Below are 27,317 nucleotides of genomic sequence, written 5' to 3' on the forward strand. Positions count from 1 at the left end.
TTTTAAGAATATAATTCCGTCGTAACTTAAGGTTCGCTGTATACAAAAGCTCTCTTGAAATTTTAGAAACCTTCAGATTTTCTAACTAACTCGAAATCTGACGCAAGACCTTTCTCTCCCGATAATTTAGACTTTAAAAATTCATACATTTTTCTACCTAAAGCGTTACGATAAATGAACGAATGATCTAATTATCCTCGATCGATCTCCAACCAGCATACATTAACTCGCGCAGCATTAACAGATATAAGACTTTCGGTTTCGCTCAGCTTCTCTAATTCGTTTTTCTTTTCTCGAAACATCTGACGACGAATCGTCGTAAAAAAAAAGAGAAAAAAATATGAAACTTCCAGTTAGATCGAGTTTCTTCGATTCCAACACGTTCCTTCTCGCATAGCGTGCGTTCGCGAAACGAAACGAAACAATCCTCTCGGCTTTAATGAACGCGTTGTACTAAAATCCGGGTAACAGAGGCAGTCGATTAACCGGGGTGAATAAATATCGCGGCTGGGCCAACGCGTTTCCGCTTACGTGTAACATCTTCGTTAGGTGGTAAGGGTGAAAAAAATCTGCATGAAAATGCAAACAATATTTGCATAGCGTATCGAGCAACGGAAAACATTGACCCGGGCTACGTAACTCGATACCCGTATGAAAGAGAAAAGGACCCGACAGGACTCTTCGAGTTAAGTGGACGGCCTGCATTTTAAGATATCGCTGCGTGCGCATATGTTGCAGGTGCGGATGCACCGTCCCCCCTGTCGGTTCCCAATCGATACCCTTCGCTTCCTTGCTACACCGACACGACATCGCACTTTTTTCCCTTTCTTTTTATTCCTTTTTTTCTTTTGCCTTCTCTTTTTCTTTTCTTTTTTCACGATGGAATCAAACGTGTCGCTTGTTATTCGAAGAGATACATAACCTTTATCTCTTTGCAATCTCTATTTCACATCGTTTACATACATTTTTTTCCTCTTGTTTCGCCTTTTTCGTACGTTCTGTCTATGAAAGAGATGCGATCGTATCGCGATATTCGAAGAGCTGCGTAACTTCCATCTCTTTGCGATATCGATACGGGTCTTTTCCTGGTTTATTTACTCGTTTATTTTCGTCGAAACGAGTCGAAACTGCAAAAACAAAAATTTTACACGTCCGTTATATTTTTCCATCGGCTTTTTTCTTTTCGTGCAAATCAACTGCAATTTTTTGTCGATGTTTGAATAATCCCGCGTTCTTTTTCCTCTTTAGCATCGATAAAATATAGTTTGGCCGCTGTTTGCTTTCTTTATAGAACCCGACGTAACGTCTTGTCGCGTTCGAATAGAAAACTTTCGAAACGATACAAACACAGGTCGCAAATAACCAGACGCGTGAAGTCACGCGTTGCTATTTTCCCAAAACTATAAATACGTCCCAAGAATCTATAAACCTGAAATTAGAAGCCACGTGCTAAACAACCTATAAAGTTCACCGTGGAAATCCGCTCGAGATCGAAAGTTTCGCTCGTTGAAAAGAAACTACGACGCAATTGTACACGATCGCCGGTGAAATCGTACTCGCAAGCCTTATTCGACGGAAAGCGGAAATACCCGCGTCGAAACAACGGATTCTCTTATTGACACGGCTCGAAGAACACGAAAATATAACGATTATGAGACCATCTACGGTTATGGTTGCAAAGCACATCTACGATACCAATGATAAGCTACCGCTCTACCCGTATGCAGACACGTGTTGCGAGAAGATAGGCAGCAAGTGGTTCTCAACGTAATTTTTTTCAGCCTATAGATTTTTCATACGCGTTATTAACTTGCAAATTTATCGTCATCTTCGAGTAATTAATCGGTTATTCTTCGGTACATCGACCGATCTAATTTGTAGCTAATTAACGATCTTCCGTACCTTGATACATTTGTCAAATTTTCTTTAAAAGTAGTAAATATATGTTCGTTTTTTTAAATAAATCTATACGTAAATACTCTACTGTGTTTTTGCATCGAACAAAGACGCAAAAATTGTGCAGAGGCACAAACAAATTTACACATTTTTGCACCGATTGTCTGCTTTCGTAATCGTATGGTATAATAGTCAACGCGTAGTACGCTGTAGATCGTACGTTGAACTAAATAAAAAGATTACAACGTAAAATAATTTTCTCAAGAATATGAAAATATTTGTACGGCAAACAACAAATGAGAGTTGCAAGAAGTAATTTGCAATTCAAACGAACAAAATACTCTACGGTGGAATGAAATTCGTATTTCGATATAGTTCATCGAGTAGCAGCTTACGAATGATTTGACAAATTTTCAAACAAATATCTGTGAAAATCGTTGCGCTGTGAATAAATTCGCGTTCGAAATTTTACAACGTGGATAACGATTTCCGAAGACAAAGGAAGCATTTGCGATATAGATAGTAAACAGTCGTTGCTATGTAGTTAAATTATTACGCGATGTTTATTCGGACGTGAAATAATTGCGGCCGATTAGTGACTAAACTGTCCAATTTAAAATAGAATATGCGAAGACCAAAAGTCGAGTGATCAAACGTGCATATATATTTCAAAGTTATACGAGCTCGAAACGAAAGCCAGGAGTGCCAAGAATCCCGCGCTCTTCATAACTTTTGCCAGACGTGCCACAGACGTGTCGTCACTTCTCTCACCATGGTTCGAGCTCTCTGTCACCGTTACTCGATAGATTATTCCCGTGTTAATTACTAATAAAATTTCTATGAAGAGACAGTTGCTGCAATTTTTCCACGTAATATTTGTCACTTTGTACGACGATCTATGTACATCTCTTTATTGCGTTCTTCTTTATCAGCGAAAGAACGAACGAATTTATCTGTACGAATTTCGTATGAATTTACTCTTCACAGACAAATTACTTCGCGGCGTAGCAAATATTTCGAGGATGGAATTCTGCGACCGAAACGATGCACAAATAAGTATCAAAAAGCTTAAAATCATGTTGCATTTACAGGTAACGTTACGTATTTACGAAATTTCGATATGGAAATTCTAGAGAGATACGTGTATCACGAGGTTTAACACGAGTGGAACGTGAACAATTTTTATCTCGAACAAACAACCTCCGGAATCTAGAAAGACGTGATGTCATCGAATGAAATAACGTCAACTATTACACGAAAGTTTTCTCTACTCGAGCATGGAGAACCAATTCTGTGCCAACTCGGTTAACTTGCCTGTAAAATTTAATTTCTCCAAATTTATTCTTCCGGGGGTATTTGGAAACATTTGTAACGATATACGAACGACATCGAGGCATGTGCGACGACGAATCGTTACACCATGTGCTAAAACGAAACCGGAAGTCCTGTAAGATGTCAGTGTCTTTCTAAAATTTGGTAACGATAACCATCGGAATAAGGTAAAATAACGCGACACATGCTTTTCCTTCGACAGAGTGTTATTTCCTTTGAAATTCCTTAACACTACAGCTATTTTTTTTTTTCATTTTGTTAGTATCTTCAAATATAATATAATTAAAAATAGTATAATAATAATAATATAATAATATAATTAAAAAATAAAAGATGGTTCAAAAAATAATACGATCGATGTATTTGTAAAAGTATATTTTACAATATCGAAAGTGGATACGATTGCTAAACCAATTTAACATTGACGAATCAATAAAAAATATATCGAATTACATAATTCAATTAACGCGTATAGGCACGTTAAATGAATTCATTGTGTCATACTAAAATTACGAGCACAATACAAAACCTCGTTAATAAGAAGCAAATTTTTTGTTTGTTAACTGTTTAACATTCGTGCGCTGCCTGAAAAGATCGATAACAAACTGAAGGAAGATGAAGTACGCCAAGCACCGGATAAACGATTATCAGAACCAATTAGTTCTTAGATGTAACGCTTTAAAACAACAGTCTGGGTGATTTTGTTCTCCGTCCCTCGATTAATTAAGATTTGCACTGTACAAAATTAATACTGGCTGTTATTAACTAAGCGATGAACCGAACACCATTTGTAGGAAGACAATTTGGAAAAATGATAAAAGCAATTTACATTTTTATCAACAAATGAGTAAACACGCGTGTACACGAATTATTGTTTATACTAACGTGTTTTATCAGAAAAATATCGAGACTAAAAAAAAAAAAAAAAATTAAAAAATAAAAGGTAAAAAAATTTGCTAAATTATAACCGATGATTTTAAACCGAAGATGCTCTTAAACTTCTTAATTTTTGTAAGCTTTTTAGTTTTTTAAACGTTTATTAAACGCGTTAACAAAGTTGCCACGTTGGTGGTATCTCCAACGTAATTCCTTTGAAACAACGAAAGCGAAGAAGAGTTACCGAAGCTACCTTATTTAACACGAAGACGAGATGAAGTCCACGCGTTAAAGAAACCGAGGAGTTTATTAAACAGGGCGATTACGTTTCCTTCGCTTTTTCTTTCCTCGCGCATAGTTAACCGTAGCATTCGGTCTGGATGAGCGCAGCCGATGTTTAATTAAAGCGATGAATAATACATTTACCATACGTTCGCTAATTAGCGTCCTATTTCGCGATACTAAATATTGAACAACGAGGGCGCGCGCGTACAATTATTTTCGAAGTTAATTAAAGTGGATCCGCGTAACACGCGCGTTTAATTGCATGAAAACATCGGGACAAAGGGCGGCGCGCGAACGGCTGTTCGTCACGCGAAAAATATCTATTTCTGCCCCCATGAATTCGTAGAACGATAGCCTAAGAACTCTAGATTAGAGAACAGGTGAGAAGTCATTTCACGCTGTTTTCGCGTGGGAGTTTGTAGAATTATATAGAACGCGTCGTGCTACGCGTATTTTGAAATTCTAATGGCCAACGAACCGAGTTCTAGATTTCGTGAGAAAAATATTTTTCTATAAATATGTATGTGCGTTTGACCCTATTCCAGTAATTTCTAGTAAAAAATTCGATTCGCGTGGAAAACATTTCTCTCGTGAAAAACTAATTCTTCTCTAATAACACCTTGATCCAATTCAATTTTATCGATCCGAGCGTACCTCATTATCTGGCTTGTTTGAAGAATTGGTGAAGAGCAAACGAAAGTAAAGTTTAGAGATACTACGATTGCCAACATTCCTGTATAACGAGTCTGTTCGACAAAAAATCTGTATATTCGACAAAAACCCATAGACCTTATGTACCGATGGCGATCGCGCCATCGTTTTATAACGATGGCGGCTGGGTGGAATAAACACGCTGCTTCCTCTTTCCTTTCTGCTGTAAATAAGAACGAAAATAAAAAAGCGAGACAAGCAGTTTGTCAAGATAAAGAGAGAAAGGCTAAGGGTGATTTTCATCGTCAATCGCGAGCATTACGGTCGTACACACCGTTTACCATGCCATGGGGAATTAACGACGAATTACTTCTTCTTTTTATATCGGCGTTTATTAATAGAAAAAGTCTGAGGCGACGATCAATCGTTGCAAGCGCCACCTCTTCCAGCCTGGTGGGTGTCGCGTTATTATGGAACACAATGATGTCAGTGTGCACCGGTGGTATAATATTTTTTTCTTCCCTTCTAGTAACTAATAAAACTCGTTCCCATTTCGTGCACCAATATATGCTCGTTGCCTTGCACATGCTATTATAAAAAATATTGAAAACAAGCCAGGGAAACAGAAACGGGGACCGATTAACCAACGCGACGCTAAACACCGGTCGAATAACGCGACCAACGAAATCCTCGTAAATGGGGTGCCACCGATACGCTACCGAATACGAGTTAATAGCTGCAGGGTGTACGGTATACAGTGTACGCGCGTAGAAGATTCTGTCGAACACGCGGAAACACGCCTGGCAGGTGCGAGAACAAGTTCTGTCCTCGACTCGTAACATTGATATTATTTCGAGTCTCGTGGCGCGCAACGTTCTCTCTCGCTTGTTCCCCATCTTTCTCCCTTTCGTGTTGTACCACGATGTTCCCTCTCAGTCGCACGCTTGCGCGCGCACACGTACACCTGTGCACGGGCAAGACCAGGAGTTAGAGAATGTCTCGCCGAAGTAGGAAAAGGAAGAAGGGGGGCAAATGAGACGACAGAAAGAGATAAATCAAAGGAGGACAAAGAGAAACAAAGGAGATACAGGAACGGAAAGGAGCAGAGGAAACCGGAAAGAAAGATCGAAGAAGCGATAAGAGAGAATAAAGAGAAAGGTTATGGTGTAAAAGGAGAGCATCGGACAAAAGCAAAAAGATGATATCGGATAGAAGTACAGAATGAGAAAGAGAGTGTCACGAGAAACGAAGAGGAAATTAAGGAAGGGGTAGAAGGAGAGAGACAGAAGGAGAAGAAGAGGGATAGGTAAAAAGAAACGCGATGGAAGAAAAAAGACAGAGAGGATGAACGCTCGTGGCGTTTACGGTTTGCTGCTCCCGTCTCGTTCCTCTTCGCTGGCTAACCGTTATACAACATCCGCTCTGCCATAATGCCCTCCCGCTAGAGTCCCAAGTCCTATTGTTCATCGTTATACAATCATTCCCCGAGCTGTACGAAATTCAATGCGTTAGGTTATACACACATAGGATATTACCGTGCCGAGGAACAGAACTGACGCACCGCACAACGCGTATGACTGAATTTATCGATCGCCCAGAGGAAACTGTGCGCGTATTTCTACCTGTGCGCCCGACGCGACGCGTGCTCGCCGACATTCTGTAACGCGTTTTGTTTCCACTTTTCCTCCACGACGTAACTGTTAAATTACTTCCTGCGATTGCGGCTACTGTTTTCGTATCGATTATCCGCGATCGATATATATCAGCCTTGCGATGGAACGTAAATGGCGCGATACTTTACATAGATGTCGATAACGTTCTACGGCCAAACCATGCTAACGTATCTCTACTTGCGTTACAGTTTCACGTTCTCTCATCGAATCAGGAATTAATGATTTTGGAAATTTGATTATATATTTTCAATTAAGATAAGGAAGTTATGTTAGATATTTGTAATATCTCGTATTTAGGTTAGGCGATCGAGATGCGTTTAAGCTAATCTTTAGATAACTACGTATACTAAGTATACTGTAAATTGTACTGCTATTGTAGTAGAGTACGATCGTAAGAATAAGAAGATTGCAAATTATTGTAATATAGCATAACTTTGTATTATACGTATTACGTTAGGAACTTTGTATCTAAATGAAACAACACATACATAGTACTTGTGCGAGGTTTCATTTAAAAAGAAAAAATATTCTACGTATCTCGTCCGTTATGTAACTGGTGAAATATTTGTTTCGCGACCGTCGTATATCTTTAAAATTCTTTCTTTATAGGGGAATTCAAGATTGTAAAATATTGACGGCATTCGAGGTTAGATACGGTTTACGTGCCGTAAAAACCCAGCGACAATACTCGTTTGAAAATTTTAATGCAGTTGTTAGGAAATTTAGGGCATCAAACACACATCTAATCGTGTATGCTCTCGTACATTATTACAGCAAGGAAACAACTAACCTACCGTAACTGCCTGAATATATCGATCGTCGCTGCGTACCTTGTATACATGCTCGTCGCCTATTCGGCTGCTGCAAGTCACGATCGTTCGTGACGATATCAAGGAATTATGTGAATAAGAATCATCTAGTTTCACGATTATAATGCCTAGCTTGCTGAATTCCCAGGTAACACAATCGCGGAAATTGATCGACTAACAATACCCATGAGTATGTCCCTGAGCAATAGTATTCCGAACCGGCGAAAATCCGCGATCTATTTTTATACGCATCCTTTCTATCCATCATACTGAAATATGATCTGCGCTATGGATCAAACACGCTGGAAGTTATAAAATTCTCATGCATTTTAAAATGTTTTAAAATTTTCCCTTCTGTGACAAATAGTAAATTTAAAATAGGGATAACCAAATATCGTAACTGCTATATTATACGATATGCACGTACATTTATTTATTTCTTCGCTCATGAACTAAATTTCAAATAGATATTGATCGTTTTCGTATCATCCTACCTGTTTGAATTTTGAGCGAAAGAAAGATTTCTGACAAAAATGTGCCAAAGCTGGACGAGATACACTTCCGTTCAATGGAACGGGATGGTTCGAACTCGCGCCATTTTAGAAATACAGTTCTGAATTCTCATTCGACATTCAATTAACGACTCTGGATTTATAATATCGATCCCATCTTGTTCCTTTCTTTATTATTCATTTTATTATTCATTTTATTATTTATTTTATTAAATCAATGAATTTAAAATACTTCGCATTTACCTTGTTCCGTTGGTGAATAAGAACGTCCCACAAACCACACACTACACACACGACAAAAAAGGTCACTGATTAAATCCGCAGCATTAAAGCGACGAGCAAGTAATCAAGTTCCGGAATTTTCGGCGTTGACCTCTCCGGCACGTAATGAAGTAGTTACCGACTGACTAATAAATCACTGGCCAATGTTGTCCAATTTTGTATGCCGGCGAAATTTACGAGCAGCTTTGCCAGGTTAGCAATCGAATATTATAGGGTTATAAATCCTAATTTGTAGTTTCAGTGCGAGGAGGCGCGCATGTCGGTCCAATCGTCCACGGAAAACAATACACGAATGATCAGAAACTTACGAATCGGAAGTAACACGAAAAATCGTTTTACGGCACAATTTGCGAACGGTAGGTACAGTCGGGAACAAAAATAAACGGACGGGTAGTAGAAATGGTATCAACGAAGTTTAATGGAATTAGTACAAGCGTTATATGTACATATGTAACACTTTCACGACGAGGCGTTTTGGGCTGTACGTTCCATCATTTGGGGACACCTACAAAATTGCGTTGCGTTTTCCTTCGAATTTATACTTTCTTAATATTTTGGCACTCCTCTGTCTTTCCTCGATGTTCTGCAAACACCTGTTTTAATGTGCAATAATTTTATGCGACTCGTATACTATTTTAATCGCTGACAGCCAAAGCCAAAGTGCACACATGACACCCATCGTAAAAACGTTAACTTTTATTTATTATACGTCATTATACTAGATAGATTATGCTCTAAGTACATAATTGTAAGTAATATTTACATTTCTGTGTAAAGAAACCGTAATTAACGAAACTTTATCGATATCCATCTCCGTTACCTTTTTTGTCTCCGATTGTATATTTTATTTGAATGATAATTAGGAAATTTGTTGAATTCGTTTTAGAGAGAGTCGGTGCCGGAATTTATCCACGGATATAAACGCCAGTATCGATAATTGCCGTGCAAAGCGTTTAACCTTCTTTCTTCTGTCGGTTAAACGAAGCCTGCAGTGCCGCCCTGACGACACCGGGAGATCCTCATTGTTCCGCAACAAATCGTCGTGACCTCTTTGTTCAACGAGAGAAAATACTTTCTCGCTGGGAGAATTTTTCACGCTTCCCGGGGGGAAACGATATACTCGATATCCGATGACTAAGTAACGAGGTATTTTGTTGCACGGTAAAAAAACCTTTTGTGCTGTAGACATTTTTCCTAACTATCAGAGGATTTAATAGAGGGCATTGTTTCGCCGCGTAGAGGAAAAGAGTCGTAAACCTTTACGGCACTTACTCGTAAAGTACGTTAATGCCTTAATTTCGCGGAATCAAATTTCAGCGCGGATAATTGAAGGATTCGCAGTAATATTGACCTCCGTCATCTAAAACAAATTGAGGAATGTATTCTTGACTTTTGTTACGAGTCTTTCAGTTCCTTCTCGTCTTTAATTCGTATTCCGTAGTTATGATCGTCGACTCGAGATTGGCAAGAATAAAATAACCACCAGTAAAATAGATTCATGATCGATGAAAAGCTATTCGAGAATTTAACCTCGCTAATAATAATCAATTAAGAAACCCAATTATAACCATTATTTAGAACTATTTAAATATTTAACAACTTATAAAAGCTTCTGACCATCGGAAATATTATTCGATTATTTCTCAACCACAACCGATCATACGATTTACAATCTAAATCTTTTTCAATTTTATACAACGTATTATAAATACAATAAATATCTGTATTTTTATCGACTGACACATTGTATAAAAATTTCACGCGCCAGTATCGACCCATTTTCCACGAAAATATTAGTATAGCAAGCGACTTTGTGCCTTTATCGTTTCCCAAGCGATCGTATACGGTGACTTTGCGAATCGATCGCACTCGAGCTACGCCGAGAATCGATCGCACTCGAGGTACGCCGAGCATCGACCACACTGCTCGCGGGGATACCTTTGATACTAGCTTCCCAACAAAGTCGACTTAACGCGATTCCTTATGCGCTGAAACGTACGAGCGAGCAAATCCAATTACCGGAAAGAAGAACGGTCAAGGAAAGAGGATTATTCTTCTACGTGCAACGACTCCTCTCCGTAAGTTCAAACGCAATTGTAAATCTCGATCGCTCGCTGGTGTTACTTGAATCTTGTCCACCTACTTCGATCTTAATTCTTTCTCATAGTCAGAATCGATTGGTAAAGCGTGCCATCGAGATACGAGGGCGCTCCTTCTTTTCTTATGTTTAGTTTCAATATCTTTGCGAACGGAACTAAAGAAACAGAACCTAAACAGGAATTTATTTCGTCCAATAAATATTACAGTAAATATTTAACTATATATATTCCCTATATCTTCATACAATACTATAGACATTCTATACATTTTTGCATCTCTAAATTTTCTACAATTGCATGAACATCCGTAATGTATTAATAAAACGTTTGTGAAACGTTTAAGATACTATAGGCTTTATAAATTCTGATAAAACTCGGAGATTAAATTTTTATAACTTTTAGATCTATAAATGTTACAGTTAAAGAATCGTTTAAAGCGTATCGATTCGATGAATCACACGAACGCATTGAAATCGCTACCTACGAGTAAAGTGAAATGGTCCTGATTATAGTCAGACACGTAGTATTATGGTTTGACGAATACAAAGCGTAATGAGGCCTGCATTAGATGAACTTGAAGATAAATATATTTGGTGTTGAAGTTGACTGGGATTATTAACAAAAGCAGAGTAAGCACGTTATGATTTCATGGAAAATCACATTGCTCGCAGCGTTGCTAATGTGCACTATATAGAACAACCTAATGGAAACAGGTCATTCTAATATGTTCTGTTACATTAATGCTGAACATGGGAACACATTAGTAACAAATGTTCAAAAAGACTAATGCAATAGATGTGAAAGAAAATTCCAAACATTTATAAACTAATGATATTTTTGTAACAATATCGTACGTTACTTCTTCGCAAGATATTTCTAAATACATAAATTCTTTAACCTGTCGAACCAAACTCGTTTATCATATTTTATGCAATTTCTAAAATACTTTTTATACAAATTACAATGTATACATATTAAAATATTAAAGAATCTAGTATAGTTCAACAAATTACTCTATACGATATACGTAAAATCACATTTATAAACTAATAGCATTTTTCAAACGAAATTACATGTTGTTTTATAATCTACTAATAAACTAATCTATTTCAGCCTTCTTCGTCAATTTACTAGAACGCACTATCTCTCGTGTATTATTACATTCTTGACACAAGTTAAGGTCTACGATAAAACGTATAAAACGTATTAAAACAACCTATCTGTTTGCAGCAAGTTAATCCGTACGACTCGCGTTTAGGAGATAATTGTTATCCGTCTTGTTTATATTCGAAAGGATAATAAACAGGACGATTAACGTCTCAGTACCGTTTCAACGTTTTGTCAGAAAGTTGCAGGACGAGTTGTCTAGCCGCGTTAGATTTAGAAAGTAGAACCCGATCCGCCGACCGGCCCTTGCCAGCGGAGAAACCGATACAAGAAGTAGAATGGCTGGAAAAAAATCTGCAGTCCAAATTGAAATCGTGATTGGCAGACTTCGATTGCCTCGGCCGACGATCCGCATCGTTTTCGATCGTAATACTTCAGACTCGGGGACATCCTCGGTCTCTCTGGTTCCACCTATCTGTTTTTCGTCTTTGCCATAAATTCCATTTCGGCGAACGTTATTTCGTGGCCGGCAAGTTTAATCGAGTTTCGTCATTCAAGAAGCTCGACGCTGGACCACAGGATCCTCTTCGTCTGTCCATGGGGAGCAGGAACACGAGTTCCAGGCGTGGCTTATTATTTTCGATATTGCGCAAAGAACCGCAGAGATCTGACCTTTTAAATATTGACAATTACCGAAATAGACCACGTGTGTTTGCGTTTGCGAGTCAACCGAGCCCCACCATCGTAGAGATACATTTTAATGAATTAGAATCGCGTCGAAAGCGGATTATCGATAACGAAGAATTTTCTCTTATACCTCGTGGCGTTTAGAAGCGATCCTGGCAGACACGCTTCGCCATATGATGCTCCACGTTAGAGCAAGTGGCAAATGTATTTAAACTTTTCAAGAGAAATGACCGCGGTAACTCGCGAGTGAAACGAAAAATATTATTATACGATTAATTTGAAACGAGTAATTGCAACGTACATGAAATTTATTCTTAAAAGGTGTTTCTACGAAAGATGAAAATTCCAATATCTTTACATAATACAATAATCGTACTTTAAACGGACTCGAGTTCCACAAAGAGCGTCTACTATCCTATTACAACCGTTCCAAACATTCTACCCACCGGCCGTCATTCCTTTAAACAAGCGATTCTCGAGGAAACGAGGTACCGTGATCCGTTTAATTTCTTCTACATTCGGAACGCATCTCAGATTGTCATACCATTGTGTTCAAGATAACGAACGAATTGGCTATCCACCATTGCATCTCAGACACAAATGGAACGTCTCGGATCATCTCGTGAAATCTGCCGAGCAATATCCCGGCGAATAAAATAGAAATACGCGGTTGCTGTGCAATTCAGTCTTTAAAAAAAAAAAAAGAAAAGTCCATGCTGTAATCTCGATGAACGTAAAGGCAGCGAGTTTGCCTATTCCGAAGACGCGTTGCACGCGTGCGAAAGCCGCGCATCTGCTTTGCAACACGAAGTTACAATAAAAAGCCTTACGTAATAACGACGATTACACGAGAGCCAGTGGGACCTTCTTGCGTAAACTGCTTGCGTGTTGTCGGTCGGAAAAATTCTCCGGTACGATCCAACTAAGACACCCGGGCGAATTTTATCGTCCACGTAACTTTGCTCGCAATCCTCTTGCCTTATCGCACGGATCACGCCGAAAAACAACTCTACCCTTCTATCTCTCGCTCTTTTATCCGTTCCTCTTCTTTTCCGTGTCTCGCGACTCGCGGTATTCCGCGAACAAACCGTCTTCCTGTAAACGAAATTCTCCCAAAGTTTCGTTTCCAGGAACACGTTACGTAGCTATTTTATAGCTCGCCTCCTACCATTACAAATGTAATTCATCGTATGGTATAGCACCTCTGGTTTTTCCGTGAAGAGGAGCGAGCTTGCGAGTGAACAATGATCTCGCAGCTTCGAGTTGGATCACGTTTTGGTTCTTTGGTGGGTGATTTAATGGAGATTTTAGATTACTGGGATATTTTGGACATAGGATTACAGAGGAGAGCGAAACGGTTCTGGTATCAATGACCTATTCTACTTAAGGAGAATTGGAAAGCTGGAATATTACAAAGGTAAGATTGGAAAGACAGAAATTTGTCAATTTGATGAGCGTCGATCTGTTGGAAATGGAATTACAGAGGAATAGAACAATGACCTATCCTACTCGAGGAAAATTGGAAAGGCGTATCCCGCCAATGTTACGGTCAACTTCATAAATCTCTTTCTGAAATAATTTTAAGCGATTTACAAAATTGGACGTTGGTCCGTATGTTCTTGATACCTGATTTATTGTTAGCAGTATCTTTTTCGCTCAAAAATTAATGAAATAAAAGCAAGTATTTTTTGGAACGTCACGTTTTTGACACAAAGTAATAATAGCCTTAAAGCGTAACAGATAGATGCACGTCAAAGAGTCAAAAAACGATATGTATCTGAAGCGATTATCAAGAGAAAGAAGAAAGATCGATGTTGGTAAGATTTATAGACGTCTAAAGATGTTTGCGATTTGCTTCAAAGCGGAACAAAGCTTGGAATTACTAAATCCAGTTGCGAACTTAATCTCGTACCTACTTAATCGTCGGTTAATTTAATAACAGAAACTTTAATCCCACGGTAAATCTTCGTTTCGATCCTCGCGCAATCGACATTTTCTCCTCGAAGCTATATCGCGAATGGAAAGTTCAATTTTAAAAGAACTTTCGAAGAGCGCTTAACTTCTCCCTGTAAAATACTCGAGCGTCGTAAGAGTTCCAGTAACGTGAGACGATAATACTCCCAATATCGTACTATAATAGAGCTATTTACACTGCCCGCGTAATAACAACGTTCTTCTTTTCTAGTGAACGTGCTGGCGGTCGAGAAATCGAGCTAATTCTAGGAAAATAAAATTCCTCCCATAAATCCTCCCAAATCGAATCAAACCAGACAACCGTCCTCCCCTCTGCAATTTCCCATCCGTCTGACCTACCCGAACAATCCACGAGACGATCAAACGCATACGCTCAAACGTGAAACAAGTACTCGATCTTCTTCTACACTCGCCGCTTCCTCGAAACCGAATTTTCCCCGAGAGTGCAACTTTATCCTGTACTTGGAGACTGCATCCTGGTCTGCTCGTTGGACAAGGTAAAAGAACGCACATGTACGTACGGACGGTGAAAGAAAGAAATAGAAGAAGTTTATCTTTTGAAAGACAATTGTCCAAGTTAACTTGTTAAACTGAGTAAAAAGTCGCGTTGGAATGAATTGTTAATCTAGGAACTGGTATAGCAAATTTGAATTAAATAATCCAAATTATAGGCGTATAGACGAACAAAGGGAGAAGAATTTACAGGAAACATTGCTTTTACAAGAAAATCAAGCTTTTCATCCACGATCAAACGGAATATTCTGATTTTGACGCAGTCGAACGAATTATAGATTCATGGGGGACTGGATATCGAATTCAGATGGAACGAGCCAACTTATAATATATACAAGAGCAAAGAGAAAGAGGTAAAGAAAACTCGGCTGGCAAAAATCAAGCTGTTTATCCAATACGAAGGAAACGTCGTGATTTTCGTCGATCAAACTGATTATCTCCGAACTGATCCAAGTTACACGCGGACAAACCAATTACTCCGATAGAATGCACCGATTCTTATTCAAACTTAGTTCGTCGTCCTTTTCAGAATCCGATTTGTGCGTCTAACAAAAGTCCGCTGGAAAACGTACGAAGAAAGCGACATAATCATTGGGATTTATGCGCAAGTGCCGTTTCTACGGTGAGTGCGAGACTCTGTGAAAGTTGCATCGGCCCGTGAAAAAATCGACAAAGATATTTCAAATTCACTGGGCAAATAGCTATCGGACACGAGGTATAACGGCATTATCCTCTTAGCTGTAGGTTGAACGCGGTATCGCGTTATGCGTTAACTTTCATTGATGTGTGCAGGTGCGTGCATAAAGAGAACCGCTCACTGATTCCACGTATCCTCCCTCTTTCTCCCTCTTTTTTAACCCGTTCCACATCCTGTTCTGCCGCATTTCGTACACGTATGCCTCCTTCTCTCTCTCACACACACACTCTTCCCTTTAGTCGCTGTCCAGAACTAGTCGCGTTGCGCTAATTTACACGTGTATCTACCTCGGGCGCAACAACTTGCGACCGACGTTTCAATGTTTCGAAGGTAAACGTTAATGCGTGCAAATTAACCGAAATTCGAGCGCACTCGCACGCACGAATAAATCCGTCGTTGGTCGCGTTGCGTGTACCTTCGATTGCACTCTGCATGGTAAAATTATGGCGAAGCGGTGGATTTTGGTAAACGAGCCGTTCACAGGCCAAGGTGGCTAGCTTCGCTTTTTGAAATTTCCCAAATTCATAGGCTGTCGAAGCGCTCGATCGATGCTTATCCCGCGTAATTTCGTATAAAACGCGAAACGTGAAATTTTTCAAACTACTCGGATTTATCAAAGAGACGTACGATCGCGAGTATCGCGCGGTTGCCACGAACGTTAATTTCTTGTCAAAAGTCTCTACGATAAATTCTTCCATGTTAACAGCTAAAGCAACATTTCCATCGATGCGTCTATCGCAACGAAACATACGACCAAGAATTGATAAGAAATATCGAGCGAAACCACTTTATCTGGCAAAAACTAATTTTTCACTTTCTGCAAAAATTGTTGAACTAATTTCAAACAGGCCAACGATAATCTACATTTTCGGAGTTCCACTAGCCGGAATCTAATTCCAAAGAATCAATCCAATCGCCGGTGGATGTAGCTTTGGCGAATGGAACACGAAGGTGGAAAAAATTGCGCCGCGATCCCGTGCGATTTAATGAAATTCCTTGGTTTCGTGGATAAAGTTGAAACGAAGTTTATGTTGGGAAACGATCAAGTTCGCCTCTATAGCGAAACAGTCGGCGCTTTCGAAAGTTTCGTATAATCGAAGGAACGAACATGCAAGAGAGAAATACGTACTAACCCTACAACGGATAGGATGAACGGAAAATGATTGGTGCCCGTTGTTTTCCAGCGTGATGCCTATTTGATCGATTATAACATAGACGTATGAAAGTTTATACTACACGCGCGGAACGCTAAATTTTGCACGAAGCATAGAACTGAAAATTAAATTGAACGTATCGCTAATTTTGTTATTTACGGTCGGTTGGTTTTGTGTACCAGATTTACTTGATATTAATGCGAGTGCTGTTCGAAATTTAATTACGTAAAATATATGCCGTTGGTAGCTGTGCGAGGATCCAGCTTAACGAACGTGAAAATAAATTAGCGTATATAGACATTATGAACTAATCAAACGTCCATCGATATAACACGACGATTTCAACGTACATCGTCAAAAAATTGTACGCCTAAACGCTTTATAATCGAAAAGGATTTTATTTGTATGAAACTGGTAGAAGAATATTTTGAAAGGTGATACGAAACGAGATTACGTTTCCTACATTTTCTAGCATTTTCAATAGTAATACGACATAGTAGTACGATAGAAAACTCGATAATCGTAATCTAGATTCTTGTACGAACACCTTTATCCGTTAATTTCTCGACACTCGCTTTGTTTCTTACGTTCGAATAAGAAAGATCGCCAGATATTTACACGCACTCGACTAAAGCTAAAACGCGCAACAACCACCTCGGGCGAATTGATTATCGAGCGTGTCCGTGTTAACCGAGAAGGCAAGAAGTGTTGCAAAATTAATCCCCATTTTATTTCGTCCTCGACAGAGTAGAAAATTAATTCTTTCGTTGCACTCGCCACGTTTTCCAAAGGGCAGATCCCTAACGCGTCCAGACATCATAAAAATGCGAATCAGAGCGTGAAAAACCTGGAAAGCGTTTTTGATCGTTATACAATCGGCCACGGTCCGCGATTCTAGCGATTTTACGTTACGCAATCGTAACATGGAAATTTTCTGTATTTCGAAACAACGAAATTCTGGTTAGAAAACAACGTAGCTTGCTTTTCCTACCAACCTACCTGCTTTTTTCATCCGAATAATAAAGCTAAGAGAAACGTTGTACTTCTATTTTAGCAATTAAAGGATAAAAATAAAATATAATCTAAAAAAATCATCGAATGCTTAGGAAAGAAGTTTCTCGGAAAAGTAAATCTGTTCTTTGCATAGGATTTGCAACGAAGATTGTAAAATATATATATAAAAAAAATTCTAAGTACGCACTGTCTCTTTTTCTAAGATAAAGTTTTATTTCTAATCTTATTTCAACTCCTAAAACTTGTGAACCGCTGTTAAACGAACTTTTCCTCTGTTTAACTTCCACTTTCGATCTTCTTCGTACTCCACTGACGTCACCTTGATAATATGCAAATTCTTGTACGTGTGTACTGATAAAAAATAGAAAAATAAAGAAGGCAACTACGCAAATAAAAACCTTGATAAATATGTATAATACTTATTCTTTTCGAAACGCAACTTTGGTACTAAAAACTGGTATTTAAAAAAGCGTTGAAATATTCCTATAACGATGTTTAAACTATTCTTCCCTTAACTCCGTTTCCACGTGTGCAACGTTAATACTTGAAAATTACCGTAGCGATTTTAAATGCACGATATTCGATGGAATATCGTTTCTTGCGAGCAGACATTTTCCAAAGAGAAAAAGGAAGGAGAGAGAGAGAGAGAGAGAGGGAGAAACGTCTGGCATTAAAATAATTCTCGAACGACTCTCCAACTTCTTGCGGCAGGTTTCTCTTTTCCCCCGTGGCGGAAATCGGATCCACGTGTTTCCCAGACGCGGCACCGATTTCCGGGCAACGTTAAAAATTCCAACGAGCCCATTCGAAGCTAATTGACCGCGAAGCAAAGTTCCATCGCGTGGATCTTATTTTCCAAATTGACTGCGCGTCCAACCGCGAGTTCGTTAAACCACACTGCGAATTTCTGTTTCTCAGTCTCGCTCTGATTTTATCGACCAACAAAGACTCTCAATGATTTCAAAAGACGCTAATTTCTAACGTGAAATTGGAACGAGACATCATACGTAACAATGGCGATTCTTCCGATATTCGGTCGAGAATGATGGAAAGATCGCGGTAAGGTTAAATCGTCGAATTGATATCTAGAGATCGTCGTTTCACGCCTTCCAGTTATCATATGCAAATTCGATGCTCATCGATGCTCGTATCGATCGTCGTTTATCTCGCTTCTCGAAATCCAGCAGCCCGATTTAGTATACAACGCCGGATAAACGTGTTTGAGCTATTATTCCACTGCATAATTCCAAGCGTCAAATACGTTCTTGCAATTAATTTAGAGACTGTGGATTACAGTTTTGGTTCGATCGTATAAACGGCCGGCGAATAGTTAATAAAACTGATACGTTGTTTCGTTTGTAATAGACGAATAGACTGAGTTTAGTATCCGAACATTTGCGTATGGATAGAAGATCGAAGAACGGCTGATGCACGAAACGTTAGGGAATTAAGCTACGCGTTTCCTTTCTTCTTCGATACAGTCGGAGCTTCGATCGCGATATATTCCCATCTTTTTAACGATTGAAGGATTTCATCGACCTTCCTAGAGTAGATACTATTGGCATCCTAGCGGAGATGGAGAGTACTGAGAAACGATTAATTATAAACGAACGATTCGCGCTATGCTACTTCTCCTCGATAATCACTGTAATTCGATGATCTACGGTATGGACGTTTCAAGAATAGTATCAACAAGAATAGGAGTCGTAACGTCATAAGCAAACAAGTCCAACACTTTTATCCCATTACAATCGAGCAAGCCTAATTGAATTAAGACCATAAGTTCCCTATAATGACATACACAGGACCATCAGAAAAAAGCTAATAGCAAGTTCCAAAGTACATAAAATTTGATCCTTCTATGTCTATGACGAAGAGAAATTCAACGAGGAGAGGCAAAACTATCAGGGAGGTGAGGTAAAGCGAGGTTCGTCTATTAAAAATTATACTTTACCAATCCTATATATTCTATTGTACGTTTCCTATACGTTCCTTCGAACCTGGCACAATCGCGTGAAAGCCCGCAGTCTGTTGGTCAGCGACCAAAGAACCTGTCGCGCGCTAACGACAGTTTTGTCGCTTAGGAAAAGGGCATTTGACGACGCGAAACGACGTTTCTTAGCTACTTAGCTCGCAGCGATCAAAAATTCAATTCCCTCTTCTTGTAACGCCGCCTCGCGATAATAAAAGGCTCTTGCGATTCTTCTTGTAATTTACAACATACACGATGCTAAAGCGACAATTTTGTCGCCAACGCGCGTACAGCCTCATCCGTGACAACTTCGATCGTTCTCATTCCGATAAAGCATAATCTATCCGTCTTCTCCTCCTTGGAATTTCGTTCGTTTGCGCTCGACCAAATTAATTGAAAAACAAGCGTGGAATATTATTTCGGTCTCGTAGCAAACCGATGGGCGAAACAGAGGGCGAAACGCGAGGCCATTTCGCGAATTTCGTCGGCGAAATAGCCGTGGGAAATGTAAAAGCGTTTCCTCGTTACATTCACGCATGGACCCATCACGCAACAAATACGTTTTTATCCGTGACGTGGCGAGAATTAAATTTTCCCCCCGTCGTACTTTCCTTGAATAGGCTAGCGGGCAATGTAGAAGGGACAAACAGCGAAGAGGAGCCAGCAACGGTGCAGCGGCCAACAGTGGGAAAAATCGCGCAACTCTACCCTTTCTCCGTTCTGAAAAAACCTGTGCATGCTTTTTATCTCAAGATCACCGGCTAAATTTTAATTACGACCTGAGCTACACAGTGTATAACTTTTATTACGTGGCTTATTTCGCTGGTTGCGGTGAACGGCGGAAACCAGAGTCGAAGAACTCGGATTTCTCCGTGTTACGCAGCTGATACGCGAAACAAAGAGATTTTTCTGCTGGGTTGTTCACGATTTGTAGATCGTCATCGACATTTTGACGATTTGTGACTCGTTCGTATCATCGTTCGCATCAAACCTCTAACCATAACATCGTACGTGCGATTTAGAATAACAAAATACTTTCGACTCTGATGCCCTTTGTCATTTAACGTAAAAACTGTTAATGTTTCCGCACGAGTAGAGGTAAAGGTAAACATAGTTTGGCGTTTACGCGAACCCATCGATCTTAGACTTTGTTCGTCGATCGTTCGAATCTCAATTCTATCGATCTTTGCATCAGTTCGATTCTGCAAGAGCTTACCCTTTACGTTAACTTAGAATTTCCAAAATTTCATTTCGTACAGCTCTTTTTTCTACGACCCGCGCAACTTTTACACATTGTATGTTCGCTGTTGAATCTTTCGCTACTTAACAACGTTCACGCTTCGGAACGTAAATTGTAAACGATCCGTCAATAGCAATGTCGATCTCCGTCGATAACCTCCTAATCGAGCGTTGATGTTCCTGCTTGCGAGCAATGCGGAAGAGCACGCACGGAAAGGAATCGTAAAAGGAAACCGAGCAAAACGATGGCCAAGTTTCCTGCTCTCGTGTCGTCGTTCCCGTTCGATACATCCACTCTTCCTGATCCACGTGACAGACCGTCCGACAAAGCCGGTCGTGCGAGAAAATCGTGATTTTCTCCGCGCTAAAATCTCGATCCGTACGATCGAACGATCGCACCAAACGTGACCGAAACGAACCACGATCGCAAAATACACGTCGGCCAAACTATCGTTCGGTTCATCAAGGACAACGCGTTGGAACCACGAGTAACGATACACAGACTCGGATACGTTGCAAGTATGTAAAAGCGAAGCGATGCTTTCCAGTAGAATGAAACCTAATCCTGCTGTCCTCCTCGCTTCTTCTTCACGGTTGTATCTCATCCGACGTTTTCTTCTTTTTTCAATTATTTTATTCACAAAAACCGTGAAACGCGCACAAGATACGGAAATTGCATCGAACAGTAAAACCAAATATTTGAAAACTGTGTATATTTTATCCCTGCCGAGGTCGTAAAATTTTCTAGAGATACGATAATTCAAAATCTATGTTGCAGTGCTTATTTTTGCGAAAAAGAACTGTGCAATAATATATGCGTACATTTACAGTATATGAAAAATATATATAAATATAAAGAGTGAACAATTACGAATTTAAAGATATTTAGAATCTTATTTTACACGTATCTGTCAGACCAACTGCGACCTTTGGAAGGTTAATAATATCTATTGAGATATAACGTTCATTTCGGAGGATATAGGAGCAAGTAGGACGGCAAGGTTAAACGCGACAGATTCAAACCCCCTGTGAGTACTTGGAAAAACGAAGTAAATTCTGTCAAGTAGAATAATCGTCGAGCAGGTTGGAAACTTTATGAACGTCTTAGCAAAAATTCTCCCTTCTCTCAAAAGTGTTTTTTCCGATTGTCATTGAAACCTGCTATCGTAATTTTCATGCAAGATGTAATTCTACGCTGATAATAATCGATCACACGCAGCCTGTAAAGGCGTAAACAGGATATACGTATTTCTAAATTTCATAACTCGATCGGTACTCGGAGGAGTATCGATCAGTTCTGGTATCAAAGTACTTGTAAGTAGATTTCTGAAACTAGCAAGTACTCGTTTCGAGGTTCGCAAACAGCTTGCGAAGGTCGAATACTTCGCGAAGTACGGTGAATTAACTATTTATATGTTATGAGTAATATTCGAACGGTACGAACCTTGAGTATTGATTCGGATTTATAAGTACGTAGGTACATGTTAAACTTGATCCCACCACTAACCATGAGGAAACAAACTGCCAGAAATAATTCCGCGAATGTTGCGCTTCGAAAATAAGTATCGCGATATTTCACACGGTTGTGCAACGCCCCTGCTGTATTAACGATTTACGATCCGATTCGCAGGCACGAGTTTCAAAACGCTTTAGTTTTCCTTCGATTTTAATCGATCGTGTGTAAAGCGTTCGAACGCGTCGCGAGAAGTTCCCTCTGTTCCTCGGTGACGTTAGTAAGGCAAGTTCTATAGCGTGAATAATAAATCGTCTTTGATTCGCTTCTATTACGGGCAGCGACTCCATTTTGTCCCTAGAAGGTGAAGAAGTCGCGTAAAAGGGACGTTAGAACGATGTAATACGAGTTAAAATACGATAGAGCGTAGAAGGTACTCCTTGAAAGGGATTACGATGAAGAATTTACCGACGTATATATTAATTGTATCCCGATGTGTTATTCAAATTTCGCGCGTCATCGTGTTGATCAAATATCGATAGCGATCGGTGCGTTGCACTGGGAGCTGCACGTTCGATCAAAAAGCAGGTACATAACTGGTAAGCGCCATACAAGTTGGTATACAAGACCGACAGTTTCGTGAAAGTTAATCGAGAATCGGCGAGACAGGTGCCTGCAGCTAATAACCGCCGACTTGAACGATCGTCCAATATATATCACGAGCAAGCATGATCCAGGATTATATATAAGAGACTTAAGGTTTTCTATGACGAACAAAGCGTATTTGCTTGTTTTTCGTAGGACTGCGATAATAAAACAGTTGGCGCGGTCGCCTGCTACCTATGTAACGTCTGATAATGCGTGTGTCGTGTGACGAAGCGTAATCCAGCGGCATATGATGTGACAGAGAGCGTATAGCGAGCCCTCCGCGGGTCTCGCGTTGCGGAAAAATCAATAACAAGCGTGGTCTGGCGTGGCGCGTCACTCTCTCAGGTGCTCGGCTGCGAGGAAGGAAGCCGGCCTGCTAAACCAGCCTATCCAGCCAACCGACCGATCGAGCGGACGATGGAAACGAGTCACCTGCGGCACACACTGTGTATTGTGGTGCACGATCGAATTCCCGCCTTCTCTCTGCCCATATACACGCTCGTAGCGTTAACGCTCTCTATACACATGCTTGCACAGGACTGAACCGCGTGTATGTATATACGTGTAAGTACTATGTGCACCGGCAGCCACGACACAGCACAGCACGCAAAGTTTGCGCGTGCAACGCGCCTGCGCGTTCTCGTGACGTGTAAGCCCTGGAAAGAGGAACGAGGAGGGAAGAATACGATGTACACGAGAAAAGGAAAGCGATGGGAAGAGCGAGCAAGGTAGAGTAATATATAGAAGAAGAGGGAAGAAAACGAGGAAGGAAGAGAAACGAGCAATATGGCGAGCGTAGGAGTGGGACGGAGGGTAACTGCGGTAAGTTGATGGGAAGGAAGGAAGGAAGGAAGTAGGTATGTCGGATGCCCTGTGCAAATGTGTGTACGCGCGCGGCCTCGCGCGGCGCGGCACGGCGCAACGAACGGCGAGAGAAAGGGAGAGAAGGGTGAAAACGAGGAAGCAATCGGCGGCTCTGGTATACATACACGTATAATACACACATAGCGCATACATATATTTATATATGTACATATTTATATATATATGTAGAGACAGAAAGAGGGAGAGACAGACAGACAGACAGAGAGAGTGTGTGTGTATGAGAGAGAGAGAGAGAGAGAGAGAGGCTCGTGCGTAATGCACAGGCGCGTCGTTAACGATACAATGTACGGTGTAGTAGTTAGTGCACGTACCTCGTCTTCACCGGTGGCTACCGTGTTGACGGAGTCCATACTCTGTGAGAGCGGTGCGTCCATGATGCAAGCGAGTTTGCTGGATGGTCCGGGGTTTCCGGGGGCTGCGGTTCGAGCGGGTGGCGGCGATGAGTCCACCGTATCCCGTCTCGGGCGTTTTAAAGCGGGCGGCGTTATGGTTGTACCGGCGAAGACGACAGGCGCCTCCAGGACGTATCACTGGAAATAACCCTTTTCTCGCGAGAAACCCAGGCGTATCGCCTCCTTCCTCCTTCTCCACCTTTCCCTCCTTTCCTTTCCGTTGGCGAGCGCGCGCGCGCACGTATATCCACGTACGTACGATCTATGTCTCTTGTACTTTCTTCCGTTCTGCCCTTCTACCCTCTCTCTCTCTCTTTCTTTTCACCTTCGTTTCGCTTCTTCCGCTTCCTGTTACGTTTCTTCTTGATCGCTTGCACCTCCGCCACCACCGCCACCACCTCCACCACCTCCAGCCCTACGACAGCGCGGTGCTGCTGCTGCTGCTGCTGCTGCTGCTACTGCTGCTGCTGCCGTTACTCTCGTTGCACCTGTCACGAGCTGTGCAAGGGCGTCAGGAAAGACCGATGCAGTGGGAAAGTAAGAGAGAGAGAGGGCTACAGCGAGAACCAGACAGTCTGAGCTGTAGGTAGAATGTGTATGTAGCCTGCAGGTGTTCCCACGCGTCTATTTTAGAGCAATCGATACACCGTGCCCGTGGAGGAGGGCCGAACCCAGAGAACGTGCTCTATAGTGGTGGTTCGTCGACGACACTTGTTCATTTACCGGCCGCAGGTAGTAACCCATGCAGCAGCGACGTGCTATCCTGATTCCTCTCCTGTTATCTCTTCTTCGCGTATTTTACAACACGTATGTAATCGTAGACGATATTGATTAATAATCGCGTATCGATCGATCACGCGACCACGGAGATGAACCAGCACGGCGATGTTGAACAGCGACGATCCGGATCCGGATGTACTCGCACGACGACGTGTGCAGACGAGACAGGCAGGTAACGGCGATTCGCGGGAGACGTAGAGCGCGTTTATCGCGAGCGCGGCGCGTGCGTTCGTCGTGTTTTACGTGTGCTTGTATTTTATATGTATTTCTTCGCGTGTTCTTATATATTTGATCGAGAAAAGATATGTATATGTATTAACGTTGACGATTGACCCTTTTGTATGTATACAATTGCGTGTCGATTAAACTAATTAGAGTAGAGACCGAGCGGCAAAGACGAGTAACTCGGCGAGGGACGAACGAAAAAACGTAGACCGCGATTTATAAATGAACAACACACCGGTCAGGCAAGTAAGAATAATAATAATATATTGTTACGTAAGCACTGCGACACGACTGGTACGCAGGTTGCCGATAGACTGACGGACTGCGAACGAGCACGACGCTCGAGACGGGTGCGCGCGCGGGGTCGAATCGCTGTCGGCGCAGGGGTGGGGCGCGGTGGGGTGGCCCGCGGGCCACTGGGTCGGGGTAGGTGAGTGGGTGGCAAACAGGGGTGGGGGTCACGCACGAGGTACGACGAGGGGGTCAAGGGGCAAGGCACGCGCCTGGAGGGGACTCGCCCTCCCATGTTTTACCTTTTCCTCCGACGATGCTCTAGGTGACTCCGACCGAGGAAATTGCGAGCTCTGCCTCTATCAAACGGAGGCACGACCGAGTTCGTTGATAAAGGGGGAAAAATGAACGATTCTCCAGCTTCGCTACGCGCCTCTTTCGATTCCAGCAAATATGCTACTTTGTCGAAATTATGTTGACAACATCGTTGCTATGGACAGTTGTGTATATCGCAGTTGTACGACGGAGCGCGCGTTTTACCGTGACGCGAACCAACGCCGTTCAACGATATACGCTAAGGCTAATCGATCGTTTGTAAATTGATACTTGCGACTGCTCGTAAATTTCCTTTTTTATACATGAATTTCATCGTGCACACGCGACTTTTATTCTACATATGTATATTACCTTCCTGAATAATCTATTCGTTGATACGAACCCTCCATAACCGAGTGTAAAATATTTATTCTCGGAAGGATGTTCATTTTAGCAGCTATTATGACGCCACTGTTTTAATTTTAAATATTAGAAAACTAACGTATATGTCGTACTATATCTCGTTTTGTTATTCGGTAAAGAAATTCCCAGAGGTATTCAATCGCACGAAACATTGTCACGCGACTACTTTCTGAAACTGAAATACATTTCTTCCTTTTATTACTTATATTTATCCTTTTATAATAGACATCTGTATTTTCCATAGGACGCAGATGGTACGGAGTCCTCGAAAGAACCGAAACGACGAAAGAGAGAACCACTGCGTGTTGCACCGTTCTACTCGAAAAACTTCCTAACCATACGCTTTCCCCATGACTAACAGGTGGAAGGCGTTTGAAGCGTGCAGCTTTCCTCGAGATTAGCAGGTGGAGGATACTATTGGTGCCTCGCGCCGCGGATTATTTCGAACCAGATCTGGAGAAACCACCTTCCCTTGTAGAAAGCATATGGACGACTTAGCGCGACGTCAAACCGCGCTTCAGTAGGGATCGTTCAACTTTTCAACATTAATGTCGTAAAAAAATAACGATCAAATTAAAATAATATTAAACGAAACTTTCCAACAAAAGCTTTTATTTCTTTTTAAGATGAATTTTCATGACGGAGAATGTAAGTGCAATGTTGTTTCTACGATTCTCTTTCAGACAAATCGCATTGAGGTTTAATTATAGATAAGCCAACCGACGCTGTTCGTTACAATGCGAAGATATAGCAGTGGACACTTCTTGCAAATTATATATTAAAGAGAAACGATTTTCCAACGGCACCAGAGAAAGAAATTCTTGCTTTGAGAAAAATTATCGTCAGAAATAAGAAAGTAATATAGCTGCAGGATCGATAGACGGTAAAGCGTAGCGGAGAATATGTTTTATTGATGACTTATTGCTCGAATCGATCGACGATTCCACGGTAGCAAATTGAGTAACAGTATACATATGCTTCTTAGTCACTGAAAATTATAACATTATCATTCGCTATTGTTTGTAGATATGTATTAAGAATCTTTTTCTAAAATTGTACTAATTTTTCCACTTTTTCTAATTTTTCATCAAATATATTTGTTTCAATTTTGTTACATTATCGATGACGTGATTCTTGTTATTCCTGTTATTTATGAAATAAATACCAAGTATAATGGCAATTAGATACAACTA

The 27,317-nt window shown here is 40.8% G+C and overlaps 1 protein-coding gene across 4 annotated transcripts in view; it reads right to left on the reverse strand.

Annotated features, from left to right (window-relative positions):
* The window catches only part of LOC132904651 (protein couch potato-like), a 197,421-nt gene extending 171,901 nt beyond the window's left edge, over positions 1-25,520 (reverse strand). For 2 of the 4 annotated variants that reach the window (XM_060955336.1, XM_060955334.1), the window contains exon 1: positions 24,070-25,519. In XM_060955336.1, the coding sequence (XP_060811319.1) occupies positions 24,070-24,132 (63 nt within the window). In that variant the 5' untranslated portion in view covers positions 24,133-25,519. Of the gene's footprint in view, positions 1-24,069 lie in introns of all 4 variants that reach the window. The other 2 variants (XM_060955335.1, XM_060955337.1) reach the window with 2 other exon arrangements.
* Positions 25,521-27,317: the final 1,797 nt, after the last annotated feature.

This window comes from Bombus pascuorum, chromosome 2, assembly GCF_905332965.1.
Source record: "Bombus pascuorum chromosome 2, iyBomPasc1.1, whole genome shotgun sequence".
Taxonomy (NCBI): Eukaryota; Metazoa; Arthropoda; class Insecta; order Hymenoptera; family Apidae; genus Bombus; species Bombus pascuorum.